Source organism: Molossus molossus, unplaced genomic scaffold (genome assembly GCF_014108415.1).
Source record: "Molossus molossus isolate mMolMol1 unplaced genomic scaffold, mMolMol1.p scaffold_m16_p_7, whole genome shotgun sequence".
NCBI lineage: Eukaryota > Metazoa > Chordata > Mammalia > Chiroptera > Molossidae > Molossus > Molossus molossus.
Genome location: NW_023425401.1, coordinates 26,142,549 through 26,163,909, shown reverse-complemented (window position 1 = coordinate 26,163,909; position 21,361 = coordinate 26,142,549). Strand labels below are relative to the sequence as shown.

The 21,361-nt window shown below is 38.4% G+C and overlaps 1 protein-coding gene across 1 annotated transcript in view; it reads right to left on the bottom strand.

Moving 5' to 3' along the window:
• The window catches only part of THSD7A (thrombospondin type 1 domain containing 7A), a 399,001-nt gene that overhangs the window by 178,431 nt on the left and 199,209 nt on the right, over positions 1–21,361 (bottom strand). The window contains exons 3-4 of the mRNA XM_036246730.1: positions 13,370–13,618; positions 10,296–10,474 (exon numbers count right to left, since the gene is read on the bottom strand). Of these exons, the coding sequence (XP_036102623.1) occupies positions 10,296–10,474; positions 13,370–13,618 (428 nt within the window). The remainder of the gene's footprint in view (positions 1–10,295; positions 10,475–13,369; positions 13,619–21,361) is intronic.

Here is a 21,361-nt window from a genome sequence, read left to right as displayed (position 1 = left end):
AATCTATGTTAGAATTTGGGACAGATTTATTGAGAAGCCCATTAAGCCTAAGGTTCGGGACCCTTCACATGCACAGGCTCTTTCTGAGACCCTGGCAGAGATCTTGGTGATTTTGATTGGATTTTTTAAAATAATGAAGGTCCCCTAAATTGCATAAGCCTTGGGCTCAGAAAACATGTTCTTCCGAGCCCCTATCTCAGTCTCTCCCAAAGCTTTGCAAAGAGCCTTTTAAGGGGACACTCCTGAGCCTTAGACTACAATCAGCTCCTGATTATAATTACAATGGTGCTTATGAAAAAGAGAGCCCTGCACCCATTTCAGAACTATACACTCACAATCTCAATGGATGACAACCAGGAATTTCTGCATTTTTTTAAAGCATCCAGGTGATTCTTACACTGCATTTTGAGGATATGTGCTCTCTGGAAAACAATTCACCCAATGAGTAAGGGTACAGGCTCTTTATTAAAGGTGAGCCGTGCTTGTAGTATGCTTTCAGGGTGTCACTGAAGACCCCCAAACCGGGATGTTTGTAGAAGCCTCAGGAAAGGTCAGTTCTGAACCCCAGGTAACAAAGCTATAAATACAAGGCTACAATTGGACTATATGCTCCCACAGGGCAGGGATCAAGTCTGCTTTTTCAAACATTCGACCTCCAACATCTAATTTAGTGATGAACCCAACAGTTGTTTAATACGTATGTATTAAGTTATTGAAGGACTACCAAGGAAGAAATCTAAACTTGTAGCACTTCATCCATCAGACTGTGAGTGATATTCGGAAAAGTGGCACTTGGGAGAACAGACTCAGAATGAGTTTAACAGGAAGTCATCGATTCCAAGTGATGGTTCCCTACATTAAGCATTTAATCTTCACAGCAACCAAGTAATTAACATCGTGCCTTATAAATGCAATCAATATTGTCACTCTCATCATAACGTCCTCATCACTGTCACTATTATTTTCTTTCAGAGTGGGCACATGGGACTTAAGTGCAGGTGTTTCATTAGACTTAACATTGTTGGAGAAATTCCATTGTTTTAGCCTATTAATATCTTTTTGTGTCATAAGATTATTACCCAATATGTTTTATTTTTATTAGTTTAATACCACTCACTTATTTTAGCAGCATACCATGTATGACTTTGTCCAAGACACCAACATGCGTAATGAATTTTATTATCTTCTCTAGGTAATAATTCCTTTGTCCTGATTACCTTTGGCTAGGTAATGATGCCAATGCTAATCACCTTTCCCATCAACAAACTGGAAAAATCTAAAATAACAGAAAGGGAGATCAGATTGGTTTGAAAGACTTGTGAATTTTCAGATGTTGCTCCTTCGACTTTAAGTTTGCAGTCATTTTCACGCTTCGTTGAACAATATCAATTTGGCGACATAATTTTTATTATGTGCTGTTTGTAGAGATTATCCTTCGCTCTAAAAATACTGAAGAAAATTTTGGTCATTTTTGATCATTCAAGACAATTTTCTATCAGACGCCACTGATCCGACTATTCAAACTTCTGAATAGTTTTAACATTGTGTACATAGACAACTTAAGTCAATCTCATGTCATTTCCTTGAGAAAATGAAACCGTCGTCAGGGCTTTGTGCGTACAGAGGGCACCGCCTGGGAAACACCACGCGTGTGGTCAGTTGGTGGGCTTAGTATTTGCCAGCAGCGGGGAACGTTCGGATTGAGGGATGCAAACTCTTTGGTCACTGTAAACACTAACAACACAGCTGGTTGGTTTCACAGATGCAGCAATAATGTTATGAAATGATTTTCTGTAATAACCTTTGACTGACATTTAAAAGCCATATGTCCAGATTTAAGACATGTTTATTTATTATTAATTAGATCATCTCTGTAAGAAAAAAAGTGTTTTTCTCTTATTGAATTGACTGAATTTTATTTAGTCCCTTTTATTTCCTCTGCTGGATTGGAAAGCATATATATATGATTTAAATATTAATAATTGATACTATTTTATATGATTATATATGAATAATTATTAATTATATAATTATTTTTAAATATTTAACATGCAAAATGGCAATAATATATCAGGGTTTTCAGTGTCTGTATCCTTTCCCAAATACACTCCTAATCATTTCCCCGTCATATATTAACATTGTTCATTTACTAATTGTTCAGTGTTATAGTCATGAAACGTATCAGTATTGCTTCATGCATATTTATATTTATATAGATTCCCCAAGTGTTTACCAAATTCTTTGCACATCTTGAACTCTTCTCTTTCTGGGTTCCGTTTTCTTCTTCCTCAACATTATCATTTAGCAGTTCTGTCAGTGAGGGTTTAATGAGGTAAAATTCTTCCACTTGTGTCTTAATTTTGCCAGCGGTTTATAATGATAGGTAGCTGGATAAATAATTCTAAGTTAACAGTTATTTTCTTCTCATTTTAACATATAAATTTTTGTTGTTTTTTCTTTTTTTGCAGCTGTTGAGAATTTCACTGTTTTTAATTCCTTTTAAATTCTTTTTAATATGCCCTTATAGTTTATCAGCTGAAATCTCACTACATTGTACCTAAATGTGCATATATTATTATCCTGCTTGAAAACTGTTTTTCTTGACTCTGCACATTCTCGTCTTTCCTCAATTCTAGAAAATTCTCTCGTCTTTTCTCTTGATTCTCTCATTCTGAATCTTACTTAATTTTACATCACTATTCTCTTCAGTTATATTTTCAACTTCCTTTTTCAGTGTTGCATTTTGAATAATTTACTTCCCTGCATTTGTCTTCAGTTAATTAATAACTGTTTAGCTCAATTTCAATAATCTACCAATTTACCCTATTTGTTTATTTCCAGTAGAAGTATTTTTCAGTCCTAGAACTTGTTTCTGTTTTGACATATTCATTTTCATTCTGACTCATTATATCTAATATTTAAATTTTTTCCTTCTTGTAACCCAGGTATGTGCCCTTGATCAAGAATTGAACCCACAACCCTTCAGGGCGCTGAGCAATACTCTAACCAGTGAGCCACATTGGCCAGGGCTATTGAACATTTTGAATCCTGTTTACAGTGGATTATCTTTCCTTGTGCAGTCTGCAATTTTGAATGGTACCATTTCTCTGGCGAAATCCTGTGGCTTAGGTTAAGGAATTCCCCTCTTCAGAATTTTTGTTTTTGCTTTCAGGCACCTAGTAGTACCATTGGCCTGACACCATTTGTTATATTAATTTCTCAGTGGTGTTTGGACTCATGGAAGTACCATAAATTTGAAACTTATCCTAGTGTGAGTACAGGCCAATGGCTGGAATTCTTAGGAGGGGTTTGATTTTGCCTTGACCCGAGGCTGAGGTTGAGCAGCTTCTGATCATCCCTCTCTATAGGTAAATTGAATTTCTCTGCTCACTCGTTGATGCTATAACCCTTTGTGATGGATGGTGTAATGCAATATGTCTGCTTATGCTCTCTGAGACTTTCATGTCATGACCCTTTCGGGCTTCACTCTCCCTAAGTCTCCATAACATGTAACCCTCTTCCTGTGCCATCCCTACCCAGGATGACCACAGAAAGCATTAGTTCAACTTTCCTGGTTTGTTTGGGGAATCACTTACTTTCAAGACATCAGTTCTGCTCTTAAAAGCATTTAAAACAATACTGTAGTCTGCATGTCTAGGTGTTGTGCACGGATGGTTTTCAGTTATTCATGTGCTGTATTGCTGGAAATGGAACAGCAGAGCCATTAGTAGGTATTTTCTGGCAAATAAAGTTATGGAGGGGGCACAAGGACACAAGGCAAGCACAAATAAAAATCAGGTCTCCTGCCTGTCTAGGGTGCTTCTGAAAGTAGCCTTAATATGAACATTCAGAAGATTTTAAAGCTATTTATATTATTAGAAAAGAGAATACAGACATAATAAATGTTCTCTTAAATGAGTGGCCAAACTGAAACAAAGTGCATGAATTTTGACTCTCATCGTTTGATCTAACAACTAAATTGTGTTTCCTCTATTCATAGTCAGAGGTGTGAATGGTTATTTATTCAGGGTGAAGAACAGGCCAGTGTGAATTTAAACTCTTGCTGGAACAGAGAACTGTTTTTTTAAGAAAGTGTATTTGGTATGTTTAAGAGATCATTTTCATACAATTAAAAGAAAACTGAACCATTCTTCAAAGGGGAGAGTAAATATATCAAGCAATAGATGTTTACTTAATGTTGACCAAGTCAAAGGTAGTGTACGTACTGTTTCTGTGTGTCCATGACTTCCCAGGTGCCTCATTATATTTTTCTTTGATGGCCCTTTGGTTGACTACTTCCTGACATCTCATTAGTAAGCTCTTCCTCTACTAAAAATTCTGAGTTACGTCTTGGGTAGATGACTGACCAGCTTAATCTAATTCTGAGCATGTACATTTTTATTAGCTTCTATCCCAGGGGCTGAAACCCCTTAGCATCTCTCTTTCCATTTTTTAATCTACTGATCAGAGAAATTTCATAGAGTAACAGCCCTTCTCTCCCACAAAATATCCAGAAAACAAATTTCCAGGAAGGATCCAATTCATTCAGGGATTGTCTATATTTTTATTTTCTATAATTATATTATAGTGCTTTTTACATCTCCCTGTCTCAGTGTAGGCTGTTCTTAAAATGTAGCCATTGTGCGATTTAGTTACTTTTTCTTTACTGTATTGAGATCAGTAGAGCACAAAATGGTATGCTTAGAAGTATGATAATGAAAAGTATTCATATCTTCATTGCTTTATCTCAACAAAGCGTTCATAACCAAACTTTATATATCTGTTTTTATAATTATGGGATCCTACTGACATTTTTAGGTAAGTAAATTTAATAGTCTTCTATTTTTTTTATAATTTACATCCATATAACGATATAGATAATTTAAAAATATGAAAATTGTTTATATTTTATGGGATAGCTTTGTTACATTTCCAGCAAAATAAAAATAAACCACTGTATTTTCTAAATTGTTCAAGGACTGTATCAGGGAATGTGTAGAGAATCTCTGATACACATTTCCAGCTGAGATATCATGTAAAATATTCTCACCTACCTGTTATCTCAAAAGTGATGGATAGGAAAGGCACGGCACTAGCCTTCGGCGTACTCTGATATTTACTTTCTGAAATAACAGGGAAATAGTACCATAAGCAGAACTCCCCCCCCCCCCAAAGCTTTGATTAAAGTAGGCTAGCTTGTGGAAAAGGTAGATAAAAGACTATAAAGAATTTGCATTTCATTTAGGGAAAGTAACTATTTTTATTCTCCTTATTTTGTTGCAGAACATGAGAAAACATGACTCTTGTTATTCTCTGTCTACCCATTCACACTTCAATCATCCTTCCTTCCGTCCATCTTTCATTGATCCTCCAAAACTTTCTGCTGGTTTATCTCATCCTGTGTCATCATACAGGCTCATTATCCAGGCTGTCTTTCTTAATAACCTCAAATCCCACAGACCTTACCCAGATTTCACTGTGGGTTATTAGACAGGTTTTCTACAAGGGAATGTCCTTAAATGTCCTATAATATAAATCACAGCAAGCTTCATGGTACTTTATAACCAATACTTTCAGTTTCCCTCACTTAAAAACATGTTCAATCTGTTTCAAAAGGAAGAATTTCTTGGTTACTACACTTAAAATCTACTTTCATTTCACTTTAAGCTTTAAAAAAAAAAATCAATTCATGTTTATGCATCCAATGATCAACAACATTTCATGAGCTTTCTAGGACTTATACCAATAACCTCCCTAAGGGCAAGGCTTCTTCCTGTCATTTTCTGATAATGGTAGATTTCATGCCAGCATAAGGTGGACATTCTTCACAGCCTACTGGAATTCTGATCAGCCCGCTGAACAGAAATTGTCAAGAGTGTTATTACTAATTCTTCTCAGTTGTCAGAATTGGGAGGGTTTCCTATTGCCCTAAGCAATACATGAAAAAAAATGTGGATACTTTCCAATATCAAGTAGCTATACTTTTCCTATTGTCTAGAAATATGATCACCAATTTAATAAACATTCTGATGATATAATTCAATTGACATAGACTAGATTCTGCATTGTGAATATCATACATTACACTTTGAGTACTTTAATAATCCATATTTCAATTTTCTGGAAATTAAATATATTAGCTCCAAAGAGGAGAATTTTATGGTCTTCTATGGTGTGAGTCAGTTGACAGTAATGACTATATCAATGAATAAAATTATTTAGTATGACCCTGTCCTTGTGCCAAGGAATTCATTACATGTGTAATATAATGTGCCAAAATAAACAAAGCTATGTGAATTTCATATCACTTGTTTTCAGTATTTTTGTATCAATACATTTTATTTTTGAGCAAAATAATTTTATTTTGAGTTAGTGTATTTTAAGAGCATGGTTTCGTATGAAAACAACTTTTCTCAGCACACAGTATGAATCTGCCAAAACAACAGCGTAGACTTGGTTCTTCAAATGAAGTGTAATAGGAATTGCTCTTAGGGTAGGTTGTTCATGGTGACGCTGTGACAGGCACCTCTCACAGACACAGAAGAAGTGTTACTGGGCAGTCCCGAGTCAAAAGGAGACGCCCCCCCCCACCTCGGTTCTTGTCAGTCTCTTAGGAACGAATTCAAATGAGTGACCCTGATTGTGTTGTGATAAAGCCAATTTATTAAAGCAATTAAAGCAAGCAAATGTATTAAAGAAGTAAGGCAAGCGAATATTTCACTTCTCTGGGGTGGAGCACAGATGGGCATCACTCGGCTAATCCGAGGAGGGAGTTGGGTCGGGGACTGAGGTGTTTTCTACCCTCCTGTTTATAGGTTTCAAAATCCCGCTGCTGAATACCTTGGGACAGATGAATTCTCAAGGTCCCTTTTTACTTGGCTGCGGCCTTCCCAGAATTCATGAGAAGTAATTGGCAATTTGATCTGGCCATGCCTTGAGACTGTTGATTTCTCTGTTTAGGAAGTAAAAAATAAATAAAACTGCCCTTTCTTTCCTTTCCCCTTCCCCAAAATGGGTAATTCGGCCATTTGGATATTTATATTATCATTCCTGGGCCATACAAAATTATCAACTTAAAAATTGGTCAGGCTAATTTGGTGAGGCGTGTGATGTTAGCTGGTACTGATTTCTCGGGCTGTGGGCGGATGTTCCCCACCTCTCTGAGAAAGACCCCCCTTCCGTCCTAGCCTGCATTCTTCAGTTGGATAGTCATTTAACCACTTGCTCTCAGTGTGCTTGGCTGGGGAAATAAAGGGCCTGTAATTTACAAGCTGGCTGCAAATTGCCCACACTGTTTGGCCTTGTTTTAACTTTTTTTGTCTCAGTTTTCCTATTCCTCTTGCTCTGGAATTTTCCTAGCTTCTCACTGCCCTGTAACAACACAGTAAGAATTTATTGAGATCAGTATCTTCTTCTTCTTTTTTTTTTAATGTTTTTTTCTTGATTGAGTTTAGAGAGAGAAGAAGGGAGAGGGAGGGAGAGATAGAAACATCGATGAGAGAGAACATTGACTGGCTCCCTCCTGCATGCCCCCCACTGAGGATCGGGCCCACAACCTGGGCATGTGCCCTGACCGGGAATCGAACCAGCAACCTCTTGGTGCATGGGTTGACACTCAACCACTGAGCCACACCAATTGGGCAAGATCAGTATCTTCTTATTAGACTTGATGGAGAGAGTATTATTTTGAGAGGTTTCCCTCTCTTTATAAAGTAAGCCTTCGTTGTTTCTTTTTTATGAATGAGGATAGACAGAATATTCTTCACAGCCCATAGTCAAATTGTTCTCCATTCACACATATTTGTAGTCTGTACATGTCACCCTTGGGATGCTGGTGTATTGAATACGTTTCCTATTGGGAAATGCTAAGTGCTTCTAGGGGGAAACTCATATAGTCGAAGTTCTGAGGAAAAAAGTACAACTTTTAGGGAGAATCAACGAGTTTTGCAAAGACTACCAGAAGATTATTAATAGTCAGGATGTTTGACATGAAAGGACACATATTCCTAAATTATTTATGTAACATGCGTACATGATAAATATTCATTTAAGAACTATTTCCATATCCAGTGATTTTTGCTTTGGCATTTGCTTAGTCCAATAGACACATGTTACCATGACATTCTTTTTGTTTTCCTTTTTGGTGTGACTTTTATTTTTGGCATTCTGCTGTGTTTTGACAGCAGTAGGGAAACTCCACGACAAAATGATGTAAAAACACATCCAGTTGCAATTCAGAATTCCGAAGGCTCTTTTGAAAGTAATAACCTACAGGACATAATTGACATTCAGAAACAAACTCGGATCTACCTCTAGCAATGAAATTATACTACTCTGAAAAGACTGCTATAATAAATCCACCTTAAGAGTGTTAAAAACGTAGCCATTAAAGTGGCCAAGAAAATATTAATGTACTAATATTACATGTTTTATGCTACTTCTTTACTACTTCAAGATACATTAGTAGTAAAATGTATCCCTAGGCTAGATTCTAAATGAGTTGACATGCTATGTAAAGTTAGTGGACAAAAAACAATTAAATTTTACAAGCTACAAATGCAAAACTTCAGTGCTTATTTTCCATGAATCGGCAGTCCCTGGTGTCACTCCTCTTTGGGGAGGCAGAGGAGTCATCTCTTCTTTGGTTTTCTGAAACACCCATTTTTCTTGGTTCTTTCCCTTTTTTTTCCTGGTTATTCTTGATCAGACTCCTTCTCTGCATATCCACCCTCCCCCCCACCGCCCGCCTGCTTTTTTTGTTCTCTGTTAATGTCAACTAAGGTCTTTGTCTTTATCTTAATTATTTTCTCTTTTCAACAAACATATTTGCTGGGGATTACTATCCTATCATACCCACAACTTGATAAATACAACATACTCTCCTTTGGCAAGATTACTCATTTGTTTTTGCTTTTCTTTAATGGTGTACTAATGCGGTTCCCTCTTGCAATCCCAATCCGCTTCATGTTATGGCACATACTCATCGTCACTCAGTTCAAGTACCACTTCCTGCCCCTATGAAGGTCTCCGTTTCTGTGATCCCCGTACAGTTATTCTAAAACTCATTTATAATGCAGAGCATATTGTATTATAACAATTGGCTTGTTTGTGCTCCCTCGTGATGACCATGAACATTTTCCTGACACGAAATCTGTGTTGACATTTCTATCCTCACCACCTTGTACAATTTTTGGAACTCTGTTGTCAACTAAAAAATAAATGTTGAATAGATTAGTGATAAATGTCCTGCTGTCCTTCAGGTAGAAGTAAATGTAGGAGGGTTAGCTTACAGCATTGCTTTAAAATATTTATATTTGTGTGGATGTAAAAGCTACTTGTTGACTATAAATTTGATCCAATAATGACTAGAATTTCAGAGTAATAGTAATATATGATAATATATACATTTAGCCCTGGCCATCTTGAAATCACTTTTTTACACATTTATCTTACCTGATCCAAAACTGAGACTTAAACAAAAAAATTTTAAGATGTGTTTAATGAAAATATTAAAGAAAATAGTCATGCCTTTGGGTTAAAGGTTGTTTTGTTTGATTTTTACTACAGTTTGATTCTATATTTATTCTGCATTTACTTCATTTAAACTCAAATTGAATTTTTCACTCAGTACTATACTACAATTAACTTCTTTTCCAACCACATTATAAATAGCAAAAGGAGGTGTTATTTTTTGTTCTTATTTTTAATAAACAAATTTTACTTTTTACACAAAGAAAAGAAAACTTGGGCTTTAGAATATATACTTTTTTCACATATATTTACAAGATGAGTTATTCTTTTTTTTTTTATCTCCTTCATTGATTTTAGAGAGAGAGAGGAAATGAGAGGAAGAGATAGAAACATCGATGAGAGTGAACACTGATCAGCTGCCTCCTGCATGCCCCCCACTGGGGATCAGCCTCACAATCTGGGCATGTGCTCTGACCAGGAATCGAACCGGCGACCTCTTAGTGCATGGGTTGATGCTCAACCGCTGAGCTACACCAGCCGGGCAAGTTATTCTATTTTTATAATTAATTACTTCTGCTAAATTTTCACTCAGAGCCTGAAGTTAGAAAATTTAATGAGAGACCTGTCAGTAAATCAGAATTGACCAAAGATGGAATTGAATTAAATTTTACAACCAAAAATTGGATTACTGTTCCCCATAGTGGACAACAACCATACTGTGAACAGAAATATGGCCATTCACACCCCAGATGGCCAAGTGTTTATCCCTGCATCACCCCACGCTCGGTACCCATGCACGATCCTGGAGAAGAAAACAGAGTTACCTTCCTTGTCCTTGTGGGTGTTGAGGTGTGCCAGGTTTTCATTGGTCTGCACGCAGTACGCCTCCCGGGTCTGGACCCCGCCTCCGCAGAGGGCTGTCTGGTTGCCCCGCCTCTTGTCCTGCTGACTGAGCAAAGGGTCCACGCGGCACTCGCTCCACTCTGTGGTCCTCCAGCCATACCTGAATACGGAAAACCATGCTTGGTGACAAATCTGTGCTCTGCTCTGCTCATATTTTTTTTTCTTTCTTTCTTTTATCCTCACTCGAGGCTATTTTTCCTTTTTTTTTGCTCACTCAGAGCAGGAGGGAGAGAGAGGAAGAGAGAGAGAGAGAAACATCGACGTGAAAGGGACACATCGAGTGGCCACCACCCGCACGACCCAACCAGGGCCGGGGACAAACTGCACCGAGGTACATGCCCTTAGTGGGAACCAAACCCAGGTCTCTCTGGACCGCAGGCCGACGCTCTAACTGCTGAGCCAAACCGGCCAGGGCTCATATTTTTTTCTTAAACCATTAGTCCAAACACCACTTTCCTCTTGCATCAAGCGTAGACTACCATATCCACGATGCAGATTCAGAGCCATTCGCTTCTCTTTTATCCTCAGCAATGCTCCATGGGAGGAGTAAATCTTTGGACGGTTCTGTTGTCATCGCAATGACTGGACGTTGCTTATAAATATTTTATTAAAAGAGAACATAATGATGAAGATGTAAAATTTTACGTTCAGTTACACTGAACCTAGGCTTGCCCTTTCTTGTTACTTATCAACAACAGAGGACTGGATCTGAGCATGAAAAACATTCTAAGGGGTGACCAACCCAGACATTTGTTTTGCCATTAATAAGATGCAGAAAAATTTAGATGAAAATTGTAATTGTGTTTTAGGATAAACTATATAACATGAACCATTTAGAGTTCTCTCTCTGTTGTCAAGACGGAGTGTTTTTCTGTGGCACTGAGCATCCCTGATGAGCGCTGATAAATGATGAAAAGAGCTGACATTTCTAATCAGTGGAACACAGGAAAGACGACCTCGGATTCTAAATTAAAGCTCCAATCAAGATTATGTCATGGAAGAAATGTCAGGAGCTTGTCAGCCCGATGCGTGCTTTCAGGAGAGAGGCAGGGAACCCTTTCCCGGTGCCACTGAAGACAGAAAGTGGTGGCATTTCTCCACCTCAAGGAAAATGGATATTCTAAAAGCACAGAGAAAGTGGCTCACATAGCACTTTGTGTCACTTTAACCAAAATGCTTCCTCACTAATCAGATTAACAGCCAGCATAGGTGCAAATGGATGTGCTAATGTTCATCTCAATTAGACACAAAGATGTAATGGGCTCTCCTCTGTCTGATCTGGACACTTGGCTTTGTCAATAGAGGAGTGTCAAGCTGACATTCATGCCCCTTTTCATTTGGATAAGTGGGGATTCCTGGCTTCACAGACGTGCAGGGCTGGGGCATAAGTAATAACACTCTCAACACATGTTGATACAGGAAGTACAGCATTCTAGTTAATTCTAAAAACATGGATAATTGACGCCCTGGGCGAAGTGTGTCAGGAGGCAGGTGGGGGCAAAGGTGTGAGGAAAGAAAAAAAATAAGTCATTCATTAAGGGAATTAAAAAGGAACATTGTATATTTTTATAGAATAGAGTCTCAATTTAGGTCATCCTAAGGAGTCCTGTGAAAGGAATACATTTTTAATAATGTAAATTGGTTGCACATTCTAAAAATGCTACCCTCCCAAAAGAGGGAGAAGAAAGAGACTCAGAATATACATTTATTTCCTCAATGGTGCTTGAGCATCTGAGAGGAGAAAGAATAAAACACCTCGCTTGAGACAAAAATAGAAGAAACTCATAGGAGACAGAGCACTCCGATTGGAGATCCAGGAAAACTCCTCGAACCTAAGGTGTGGAGAGGAACATAAAGGTCAGAGGGACAAGCAGGGGAGTCAGGAAGAAAGCTCTGGGGTTCGCAGTCACTTGTCTCGTCAGAGGACAATGGAAAATTCCAAAGTGCTGCAGAACTGAAGATCTCATACAAACCATCACTATCTTTGTTACTGTTATTATTGTTAGAAATAGTAGGAGGAGTAATTCTCCTCCTCACTGGCTCATGAAGTTCAAGTTGTATGCATGTTATTTAAATGTTTGAACTATTCCAGAGAAGCGCCTAATGAAGCTTGTGTGTATCTATTCAGAAACTAAGTTTCTCAAAGTTGTTTTATAAAATATTCTATATTCAGACTAAGCTGAAATGTATCTATTGCAGAGATAATTCACAGTAATGTCAGAGAAATCATATTTTTAAGGACAAAGACAATATGGATATTCTGCCAAATGTTTTAAATTGTCTTATTTATCTGAATTCAATGAACATTTATTAGGCACTTATTGTGAATCAGGCCCTGTAATATATATGCTTTTTTTTTTAAGTGAATAGGCACAATATTTGTCCTCAAGGTGCTTAAAGTCTTATCATTTTGATGTAGTATATTACTTTATTCAGTAGGATTTTTTATATGCAGTACTGAATTTTAATAGGACTTGCTCAATACACAATAGAAACCTATATTTTGAAAGTTTAATTTACTTTATAGAATGGGGGTTGACAAAGTATGGTCTGCCAACCAAATCTAACCTGTCTCCTATTTTTGTAAATAAAGTTTTATTGGAACTCATCCACACTCATTGTTTACATATTGTCTACAGCTCCAATGGTATAGTTAAATCACTGTGACAGAGATCTATGTGGTTTGTAAAGCCTAATACATTTGCATCCTTTCCTTTTACAGAAAAAGTTTGCCAACACTTATTATAGAAAATACATAAACAGAGAATTGCTGCCAAAAAGCTAGCCTTCATGGAGATTTGGAAACACAGCTTGTTAAAGACACTTTCATTGGGCAAAACTATTCTTTGGGATAGTATTTGTAAAGATGTATTTTATTCTTCCACTTAGAATTTGTAAAAAATCACGCTTTCTCAACCTACTATTGAGCTGAAATGACACAGCTGAACAGACGCGCGTTTGGGCAGAGGGCGGCAGAGAGCCCTTCTTCACTCACGTGGCACAGGGGGCAGCCGCCTCTGCTGGAGCCACGCAGGGTTCGGCTTCCTCGAGTCCTGGACACGCTTTCTCGCTGCCAGTAGGAAACTGCCTGATGATCCGTGTCCTTGAACGCGTGCCTTTGGGGGACGCCACATCATGGCATGTTTTTGAGCAGGGGCTCCATTCCGACCACTCCGACACCTGGCACTCTTTGGTGATCACACAGGACTGGAAGGTCATTGGCAGCTTCTCCTGCTGGCAAAATCTGCAAAAGAGCATTGATATTCTCATCACACACACGCAGTTATGAACTTTGTCTTCTGTGCTCCAGAGTGAAATCAGCCTGGACATTTTTATTTCTATACGGAGGTAAAATTCTAATTTCATTGAAAATACATCAACATTTATGATGTGTAAAAGCAGTTAGACTAAAAGCTAACATTTGCATTTCCTCCTATGTTGTAAGAGTTGTTAAACCATTCATGGGAAAAAGAAAATTAAGGGACTCTGCAAAATTAGCTGAAACTGAGTTTACCATATTGTTCGTTTCACTCATTCAAGATTTGTTTTAATTTAGAAAATGAGAAACCAAGAACAGTTAACATATGATCATTTTCATTCTGTTTTGTGATTTAAATAAGTGCACCTGGCTAACTTAATACAATATTGTTTTAAATACAAAAAGTAATTTAATATATGCTTAACATTTTTTTTTGGGGGGGGTATTCATGTTTTTTATTATTCATGTAAACTCACAGTACATATATGACCAGCTGTTCATTTAATTTTCTCCATTGAAAACCCAAATAGAAGATATATAGGAAATCTACAGATAATCTCCAAGTGTTATTTTAATTTATAATGTTTAAATTTCTTTTTTTTTATTAATTAATTTTTGTTATAGATGTTTCTTTTTTCCCCCACTGATTCCCCCCTCCCCCTCCCTCCCTGCCCTGTCCCCAGTTTGTTGTCCATGTCCACTGTTCATGCATACATGCATATAAGTTCTGTGGTTTATCTCTCCACCACCACCTCCTCTTCTGGGGATTGTCAGTCTGTACCCCACTTCCATGTCTCTGGGACTACTCCATTCCTCAGACTGTTATGTTCATTATATTCCACAAATAAGTGAGATCATATGAAACTTGTCTTTCTCTGTTTGGCTTGTTTCACTTAGGATGATATAATTTGAAATGTTAGTTTTCACTTACATTATAATGTATGCTTATTCAAATACATCAACTTTTCCAGTTCACACTTTAATACACAGTATAAATTTGGATATTCTTCTTGAATTACAGGGATGTTTGATTCTAAATTGTAATGTCCATATATAAAGATGAGATGATGTTATGGATGTCAGTGACTAAGGGCATATGTACTTTGAAGAGATTCCTGGAATGGAATGGCCATGTTTTGGTTCTTAGCTGAACTGTTGCCCATTCTCAATAACCAATAGTATATGTTTATAAGACACAGGCAGTCTGTGTTGCCATGATCCAGCCATGTGTTCCAATGGGAGAATGCACTGATAATTCTGCACACCATTCAAGGGCTATATTTAACTATGGTAATCAACCATACAGAGGCAGGTCCATTTTAATGTAACAACTCATATTCAATCTTCTTAATTCTACTGGCATGTGTACAAAAAGTGCACTCTTAGGAGACAGAGCTCAAAGCATTAAAGTCAATTTGTCCCAGTTGAGAGGTCTGGGAAGTAAGATCATGTGTGAATGGTGGTCAAAGGGCCTTGTGAGTCAGCTCTGTTTTTCTTATAACAACAGAAAGGATTAAAATCCCATTTGTTTACTCAAATACCATGCATTGGGTATTAATGGTGCATTAGGTACAGCACTGACCATAGAGCAAAACTTTCTCTGTGATAAGCAAGTTTTTGCTCTTTCTCTGTACCGCAGGCCGACGCTCCAACCGCTGAGCCAAACCGGCCAGGGCAAGTTTTTACTCTTTTACTTGTGAGTTTATCCATGAAATTCAGGCAAAATAATGTCCAAATGATAACTTCTATAATTCTTCTCTTACAAAATTCTCCCTATATAATTTCCTCTTAGATACATGTCCTATCCTTCATGACACTGTTTTTATATGCATGCATGTATATTATCCTCTATATAATCTCTCTCAAGTTCATATTGTATGTACAGGCAGAGAATTAGCAATCCATTGTAAACCTTTATAAGGAAGGTGACCATTAGTTCAGTGCCTCCAGTTACAGAAATTCTGGTAACCTGATCAATGTTGGGATGTCAGTTATGTTACTAGATCATATTATTTATGATAAAATGACCCCTTTGGATAAATCCCATCTGCGCTGGGGAAACATGTGTAAATACCTGCTAGGCAGCGACAGCTTGGGGCTCCCCTAAATGCGGCAGCTCTTAGGACAGAGCTTGTTTTCACGGAGGCCTTGCCCGCTAGGACAATGAGTTTGTTTCAAGAGATATCAGCACCTGTGGGGCGTGAGACTTTTGAGCCAAAGCAGCTCTCAAGCCTTCCCAACCTAGAACTTATCTTTCTCCATCTGAGCTATGCTATAGGGGTTTCCAGAAGAATTTGCAGATGAGGAACGTCGATGCTACAACGATGACAATTTCTGGTTCCTGTTCTGTATCTTTCTAAGCAGACTGATGTCAAATGTGGCCTATGGTAGTCTGTGTCTTGTGTATCCAAGAATTTGTACAGCCTACATATTTTTTTTTTCCCTCACCCGAGGTATTTTTCCATTTTTTGTACAAATAGAGTGGGAGGGAGAGAGAGGAAGGGAGAGAGAGAGAGAAACATCGACGTGAAGGGACACATCGAGTGGCTGCCACCCACATGACCAACCATGGCCGGGGACAAACTGTAACCGAAGTACGTGCCCTTAGCGGGAACCGAACCCGGGTCTCTCCAGACCACAGGCCGACGCTCTAACCGCTGAGCCAAACTGGCCAGGGCTGTACAGCCTATATTTAAAACTGAACGTACATTACCTCATTTAATACTTGCAACCATCCTTTTATGTGGGTACCATTATTTCCATTTTAGAGGGAAGGAGTCTCTGAAAGGTTAGGGAATGTGTTCAAGATCAACTACTTCTTCTCAGAATTTAGACTGACTGGAAATCTCAGTCTGTTAGAGCAAATGCTTTAGCTGAGGCTGAGGCCAAAGTTACTGGCACCTTGTGACCCAATTTGCACCTCTATTCCACAGCCCAGGATTGCACTATCCATGCTCTTGGCAAACGTGCTGCTTGTCCTCAGGAGGAATTATTAATTACAGAAACGCCTAAACAAATACATTTTCCTGATAAATATTACAATTTTCCATACCAGTCTTATATAAGGGAAATCAGTTACATAAAACTTGAGAACAACCCTGGCCGGTTTGGCTCAGCGGTTAGAGCGTCGGCCTGCTGTCCAGAGAGACCCGGGTTCGGTTCCCGCTAAGGGCATGTACCTTGGCTGCAGTTTGTCCCCGACCCTGGTTGGTTCGTGTGGGTGGCGGCCACTCGATGTGTCCCTTTCACGTCGATGTTTCTCTCTCTTCCTCTCTCTCCTTCCCGCTCTATCTGAGTAAAAAATGGAAAAATGTCCTCGGGTGAGGATAAAAAAAAAACAAAAAAAAAAACTTGAGAACAGTATTATGTGATATCATTACATAGTTTTTTATATATGTGACACATATTATCTATCTATCTATCTATCTATCTATCTATCTAGTTTGTCTCTCCTGTAATTTTCCAGTACCCCTAACTATACTTCAGCAAATGTGTACTAGGTAACTCTACTTCAGAAGTACAAAGACAAGAGTACAGTGATTAAGTTGGAAGCATGTAATTCTGCTTGGGGAGGCAGAGAAGTTTCTATGAAGTAGTAGATAACTATGGTGGGTTTTAAATAATGTTTTATAACTTTTAAGATTGTGATAAAGATAATTAATAGAGCTATGAGAGAAAATAGCCTTTTGTTTGTTGATGGATGGGGGAAACACAGATTTTTCCTTGGCTTCAATGTAAGGAGTTTGTATTGAACAGCAGAAATGAGTGGACCTGAAGCCTCGGTTAGACTCAGGACAATTACATAGATCTAGTAAAGTATCTCATGTGGGTCAGAGCATCACTAAAAGAGTGGGAACAAAAAGATATAATATTTGTATTTTATGTAGATTCTGACGGTGAGGTGGAGGATGGAGTTTTAGGGTACAGATTGGATGCAGGGAGACTATCATGATGATGGTCACAACATTAATATTTATGATAAAATATATTGAGTGTTTACTGTATATCAGAATTGGTTAAGCTGAGTGAGACATGATCATAAACATGAGGTTGACCCTCACTGAATGTCTACTATGAGCTATGCACTGCGTTGCTTTACCTAGAATATGTCATGTAATCCTCAAAACTACTCTGTAAGGTGAAGATCTACAGTTGTGGCTTTTTGTTTGGTTGGCTTTTAAGATAAGAAAAGTCCAGCTGGTGTGGCTTGAGCATTGACTCATGCACCAAGAGGTCGCCGGTTTGATTCCCAGTCAGTACACATGTCCAGGTTGTGGGCCCAATCCCCAGTGGGGGGCATGCAGGAGGTGGCCAATCGATGTTCTCTCTCATCAATGTTTCTCTCTCTCTTTCCTTCTCACTTCCCCTCTCTCTAAAAATCAATAAAGGGGAAAAAAAATAAAAAGATAAGGAAAAAGAATCTAAATACCTCACTCAAGTTTAGAAAGCAGCAGAACTGGGATTCTGACTAGATCATTTTGCTTGTGGTTATGAAGGTGTCAACACAGGCAATGGCTGTAGAAATTAAAAGGAGTTACAAACTTGGAAACTATAAAACTGATGGAGGGTTGAAAGGGTTAAGAGAGAAGAAGGAATTATTTAAAAACTTGCAAGTTTCAAGCTCTGGTCATCTCCTGAGCAGCACTGCAATTCTTTGAAATAGAGAACACGGAATGAAAGCAAGTTTTGGGCAGTTGATAAATGAGTTGAACATTAATATCTTGATTCGATATGGACATATTCAGGGTATATCCAAAAGAGAGAAATGCCCAGTAGGTAAATCCAGAATTAAGGGTCCGAGTTTAGTAACGTTCTGGATAACGTCTATACTTTTAGAAACCATGAGCATATCGGAGTCCAAAGCCAAGGCCACAGTAGTGGCTGAGCGCTCACACACTGGGGCTCATTTTAGGCCTGCATAATTCACACAAGGCCTTAACAGTGACCCTTGGTAGGCCCATGAGCACTGGGATATTTATTAACTTCATTTTTCCTTGTTAGCGAGACTAAATAAGTTCACCAAATCATCCATGGTTGCAAAATTATTCAGCTGCCGTCCTCTAGCCATTCTTTTCTTTTTTCCCGGCCAAGCAAAGAGTTGACACTGTTGAGCTTAGGGGAACTGTATATTCTAGTTTATCATGATTTTCATGAGAACATGACCCTCTGGGTAGTTAAAGGCATGAGCTATGCTTATTGGTTGGTCCGTGGACCAACCTTATCACAATTAACTGGAAACTTGATACACACATGAAATCTCAGATCCCCAGGCTACCCTACCGAATCAGAATCAGTATTTTAACATTCCCAGGTGATCCATAGGGACAATAAAGTTTGAGAACACTGGTCTAGAGGTAACTGCTAACCAGTCCAAAAATATAAAGCCACTCAAAAATTACAGTTGGCAAATGAATCTTTACTAGGGTAGCCTTATTTCTTCTAGACACCAGGAATAGACCAGATCACACAACATGGGATTCAGTATCAGATACTAGCTGGTTTATAAAATAATTGGATGGGCTGGAGGAAAAGGCTTCTAAGTCAAGCCTCTAGCTTTTGGCCCTCAAAATCTAATCACCCTTTCCCTGATCCACAAACGTGGCTACAAGAAGCCACATTTCCGGCACTAACTTCCCTGTGAAATGGATACTTCTGCCTCTTCCTGCTGTCCTCAGTGTAGGATCCAAGCCCAGATCGAGCACATTGTTGGAGTCTAAGTCACATCCAGAAGCCTGGCTGCAAGCAACTTTGCACACTTTGCTGTATGTTATAGCTTTCTGCCTTTGTAGTATAGAAATACTCACTAGAGCAGTGCTAGTCCGAATGTGGTCCCTGGATGAGTGCAACTGCTGGTGAAGGGTGTGGAAAGAGCTAAGCACAGAACTGAAAGTAAATACTGAGGCATCTTTACAGCAATTGAAGTCTGCAACACTCAAGTGCATGGCCAGTGGACATACTTCAATGAACACTCTACAGGCCAGTGTTGTGCATGTTGAATTCCACAGGGAGAGGCAATGAGCTGCATGCGAGACATGCACAGTAGGACCATATTGTTATGTCTGCAGAAAGTCAAACAAAAACAACAATAAAAATCAGCCACCAAAACCTGATCCTTTACTACAGATAGTTTAAGAAGCAACACACTGGTGGTATTGGCTGATTCATGAGCCAGCGAACCCGTGGTACCCCGTCAAACCAGCTCAACTTCATGAGGCTTATAGACCGGGATGAGCTCATATGACTCTTCATAAATACAACTCATTTTGGCACTTAAGGACATATTATCTACAAACAGGATTCTTAACAATATGTCTTTTTTAGTTCCTGTAGAATAACTCTATAATAGACACATAATATTCTTATTGTATTGCAGGATATGTTTTCTTTCTGTAAACGTACACATGAATTCAGTAACATTATTTGTGTTACAGGAAGATTGTTTATATAGAGGATATCACCCTAAATCTTTTCATAATATCAACAAGCACCCCTGAATTTTATAATAGAAACAAACACAATTTGGTGTGCAGAGTAGATTAAAATATTCATTTTGTTCGTATAAAGCACAATATATTTGTAGGCTTGCATGCTCTGTTATGACAGCATGGTCACACGTTTGATTTGATTAAGTAGTTTGTTCCAAGAATGAAAATGCCTGTCCTAATCCTGGCCAGCAAAATATAAGGGTAATGGGGCTTAAACTATAGGGTATTATTGTTACTCTATTGATTATTTCAGAAAAAAATGGCATGCCGCTCGTGTAGATGCATATACCGATATGTGATGATACGCTTCTGATAGCCATCAGCCAATTGACAGTCATCTCTGTGACCCCATATCTTACGCTTACATATACATAGATCCAACTTTAAAATTATATTCAGATATTAACACAAGAATATAAGGCTCAGATACATTTATTTTTTTCCTACTAATCTACTGATTGCTCTTTCAATGAAAAAAGTGAATGGACCCAGAGAATTGCCCGGTTTTTCTGAGTCCCCGATTTGTAGCAAGTTAGAAAATGATGATTTCTGTGCTCAGAGTCAAGAGCTCCAAGACCTTCCCAAACTCGAGTTACATGACTCTGACCAGGTCGAGATTACTCTGCCCCGTAGCGTTTCTACATGGTGGAATTACATTTTCCTAAAACACCTGTAAGGTCCCTTTCTTCAACAAAATTCGAGACTTATATTTTCATAACCTAACCAGTCTAATTTCTTATTGGCTTGGGTTTTCAGATGGAATCTTAAAAAACAAACAAACAAACAAAACTTTTCCGCACTTTAACTACGTTCAAGTTGCATTCTTTCTTAAACACAAAATTAACTTTCCTGAAATGTAACATTTATTTATGAATGTGAACGAACAGTTTACAAATCTTTCAAGCTGATTTCGTTCTCTAAGTGTGTCCTTTCCTTCGCAGACTTCGGCAAGTTACAAACAGTCATTCTTTCGGAAGCAAAATGCATGCCCAGTCAAACGGCTTTAAAAAAATAAATAATGGCAGAGGTCTTTCCCCTCGCTTTGATATGTGAAAATCTTTTGTCGAGCTGCCCAGGATCGCTGCCAAATGGTGTCACCTGCCAGCTGGAGCGATCATATGCTCCCTATTAAAGCTGAGGGCCACGCTGCTGGTCAACAGCTGAATGTGAGGCTATCAGCGCGGCACATATTCGGTAATGGGATAAACTGCACAGCACTGAGGCCTCCCTGGAAGGGCCAGTA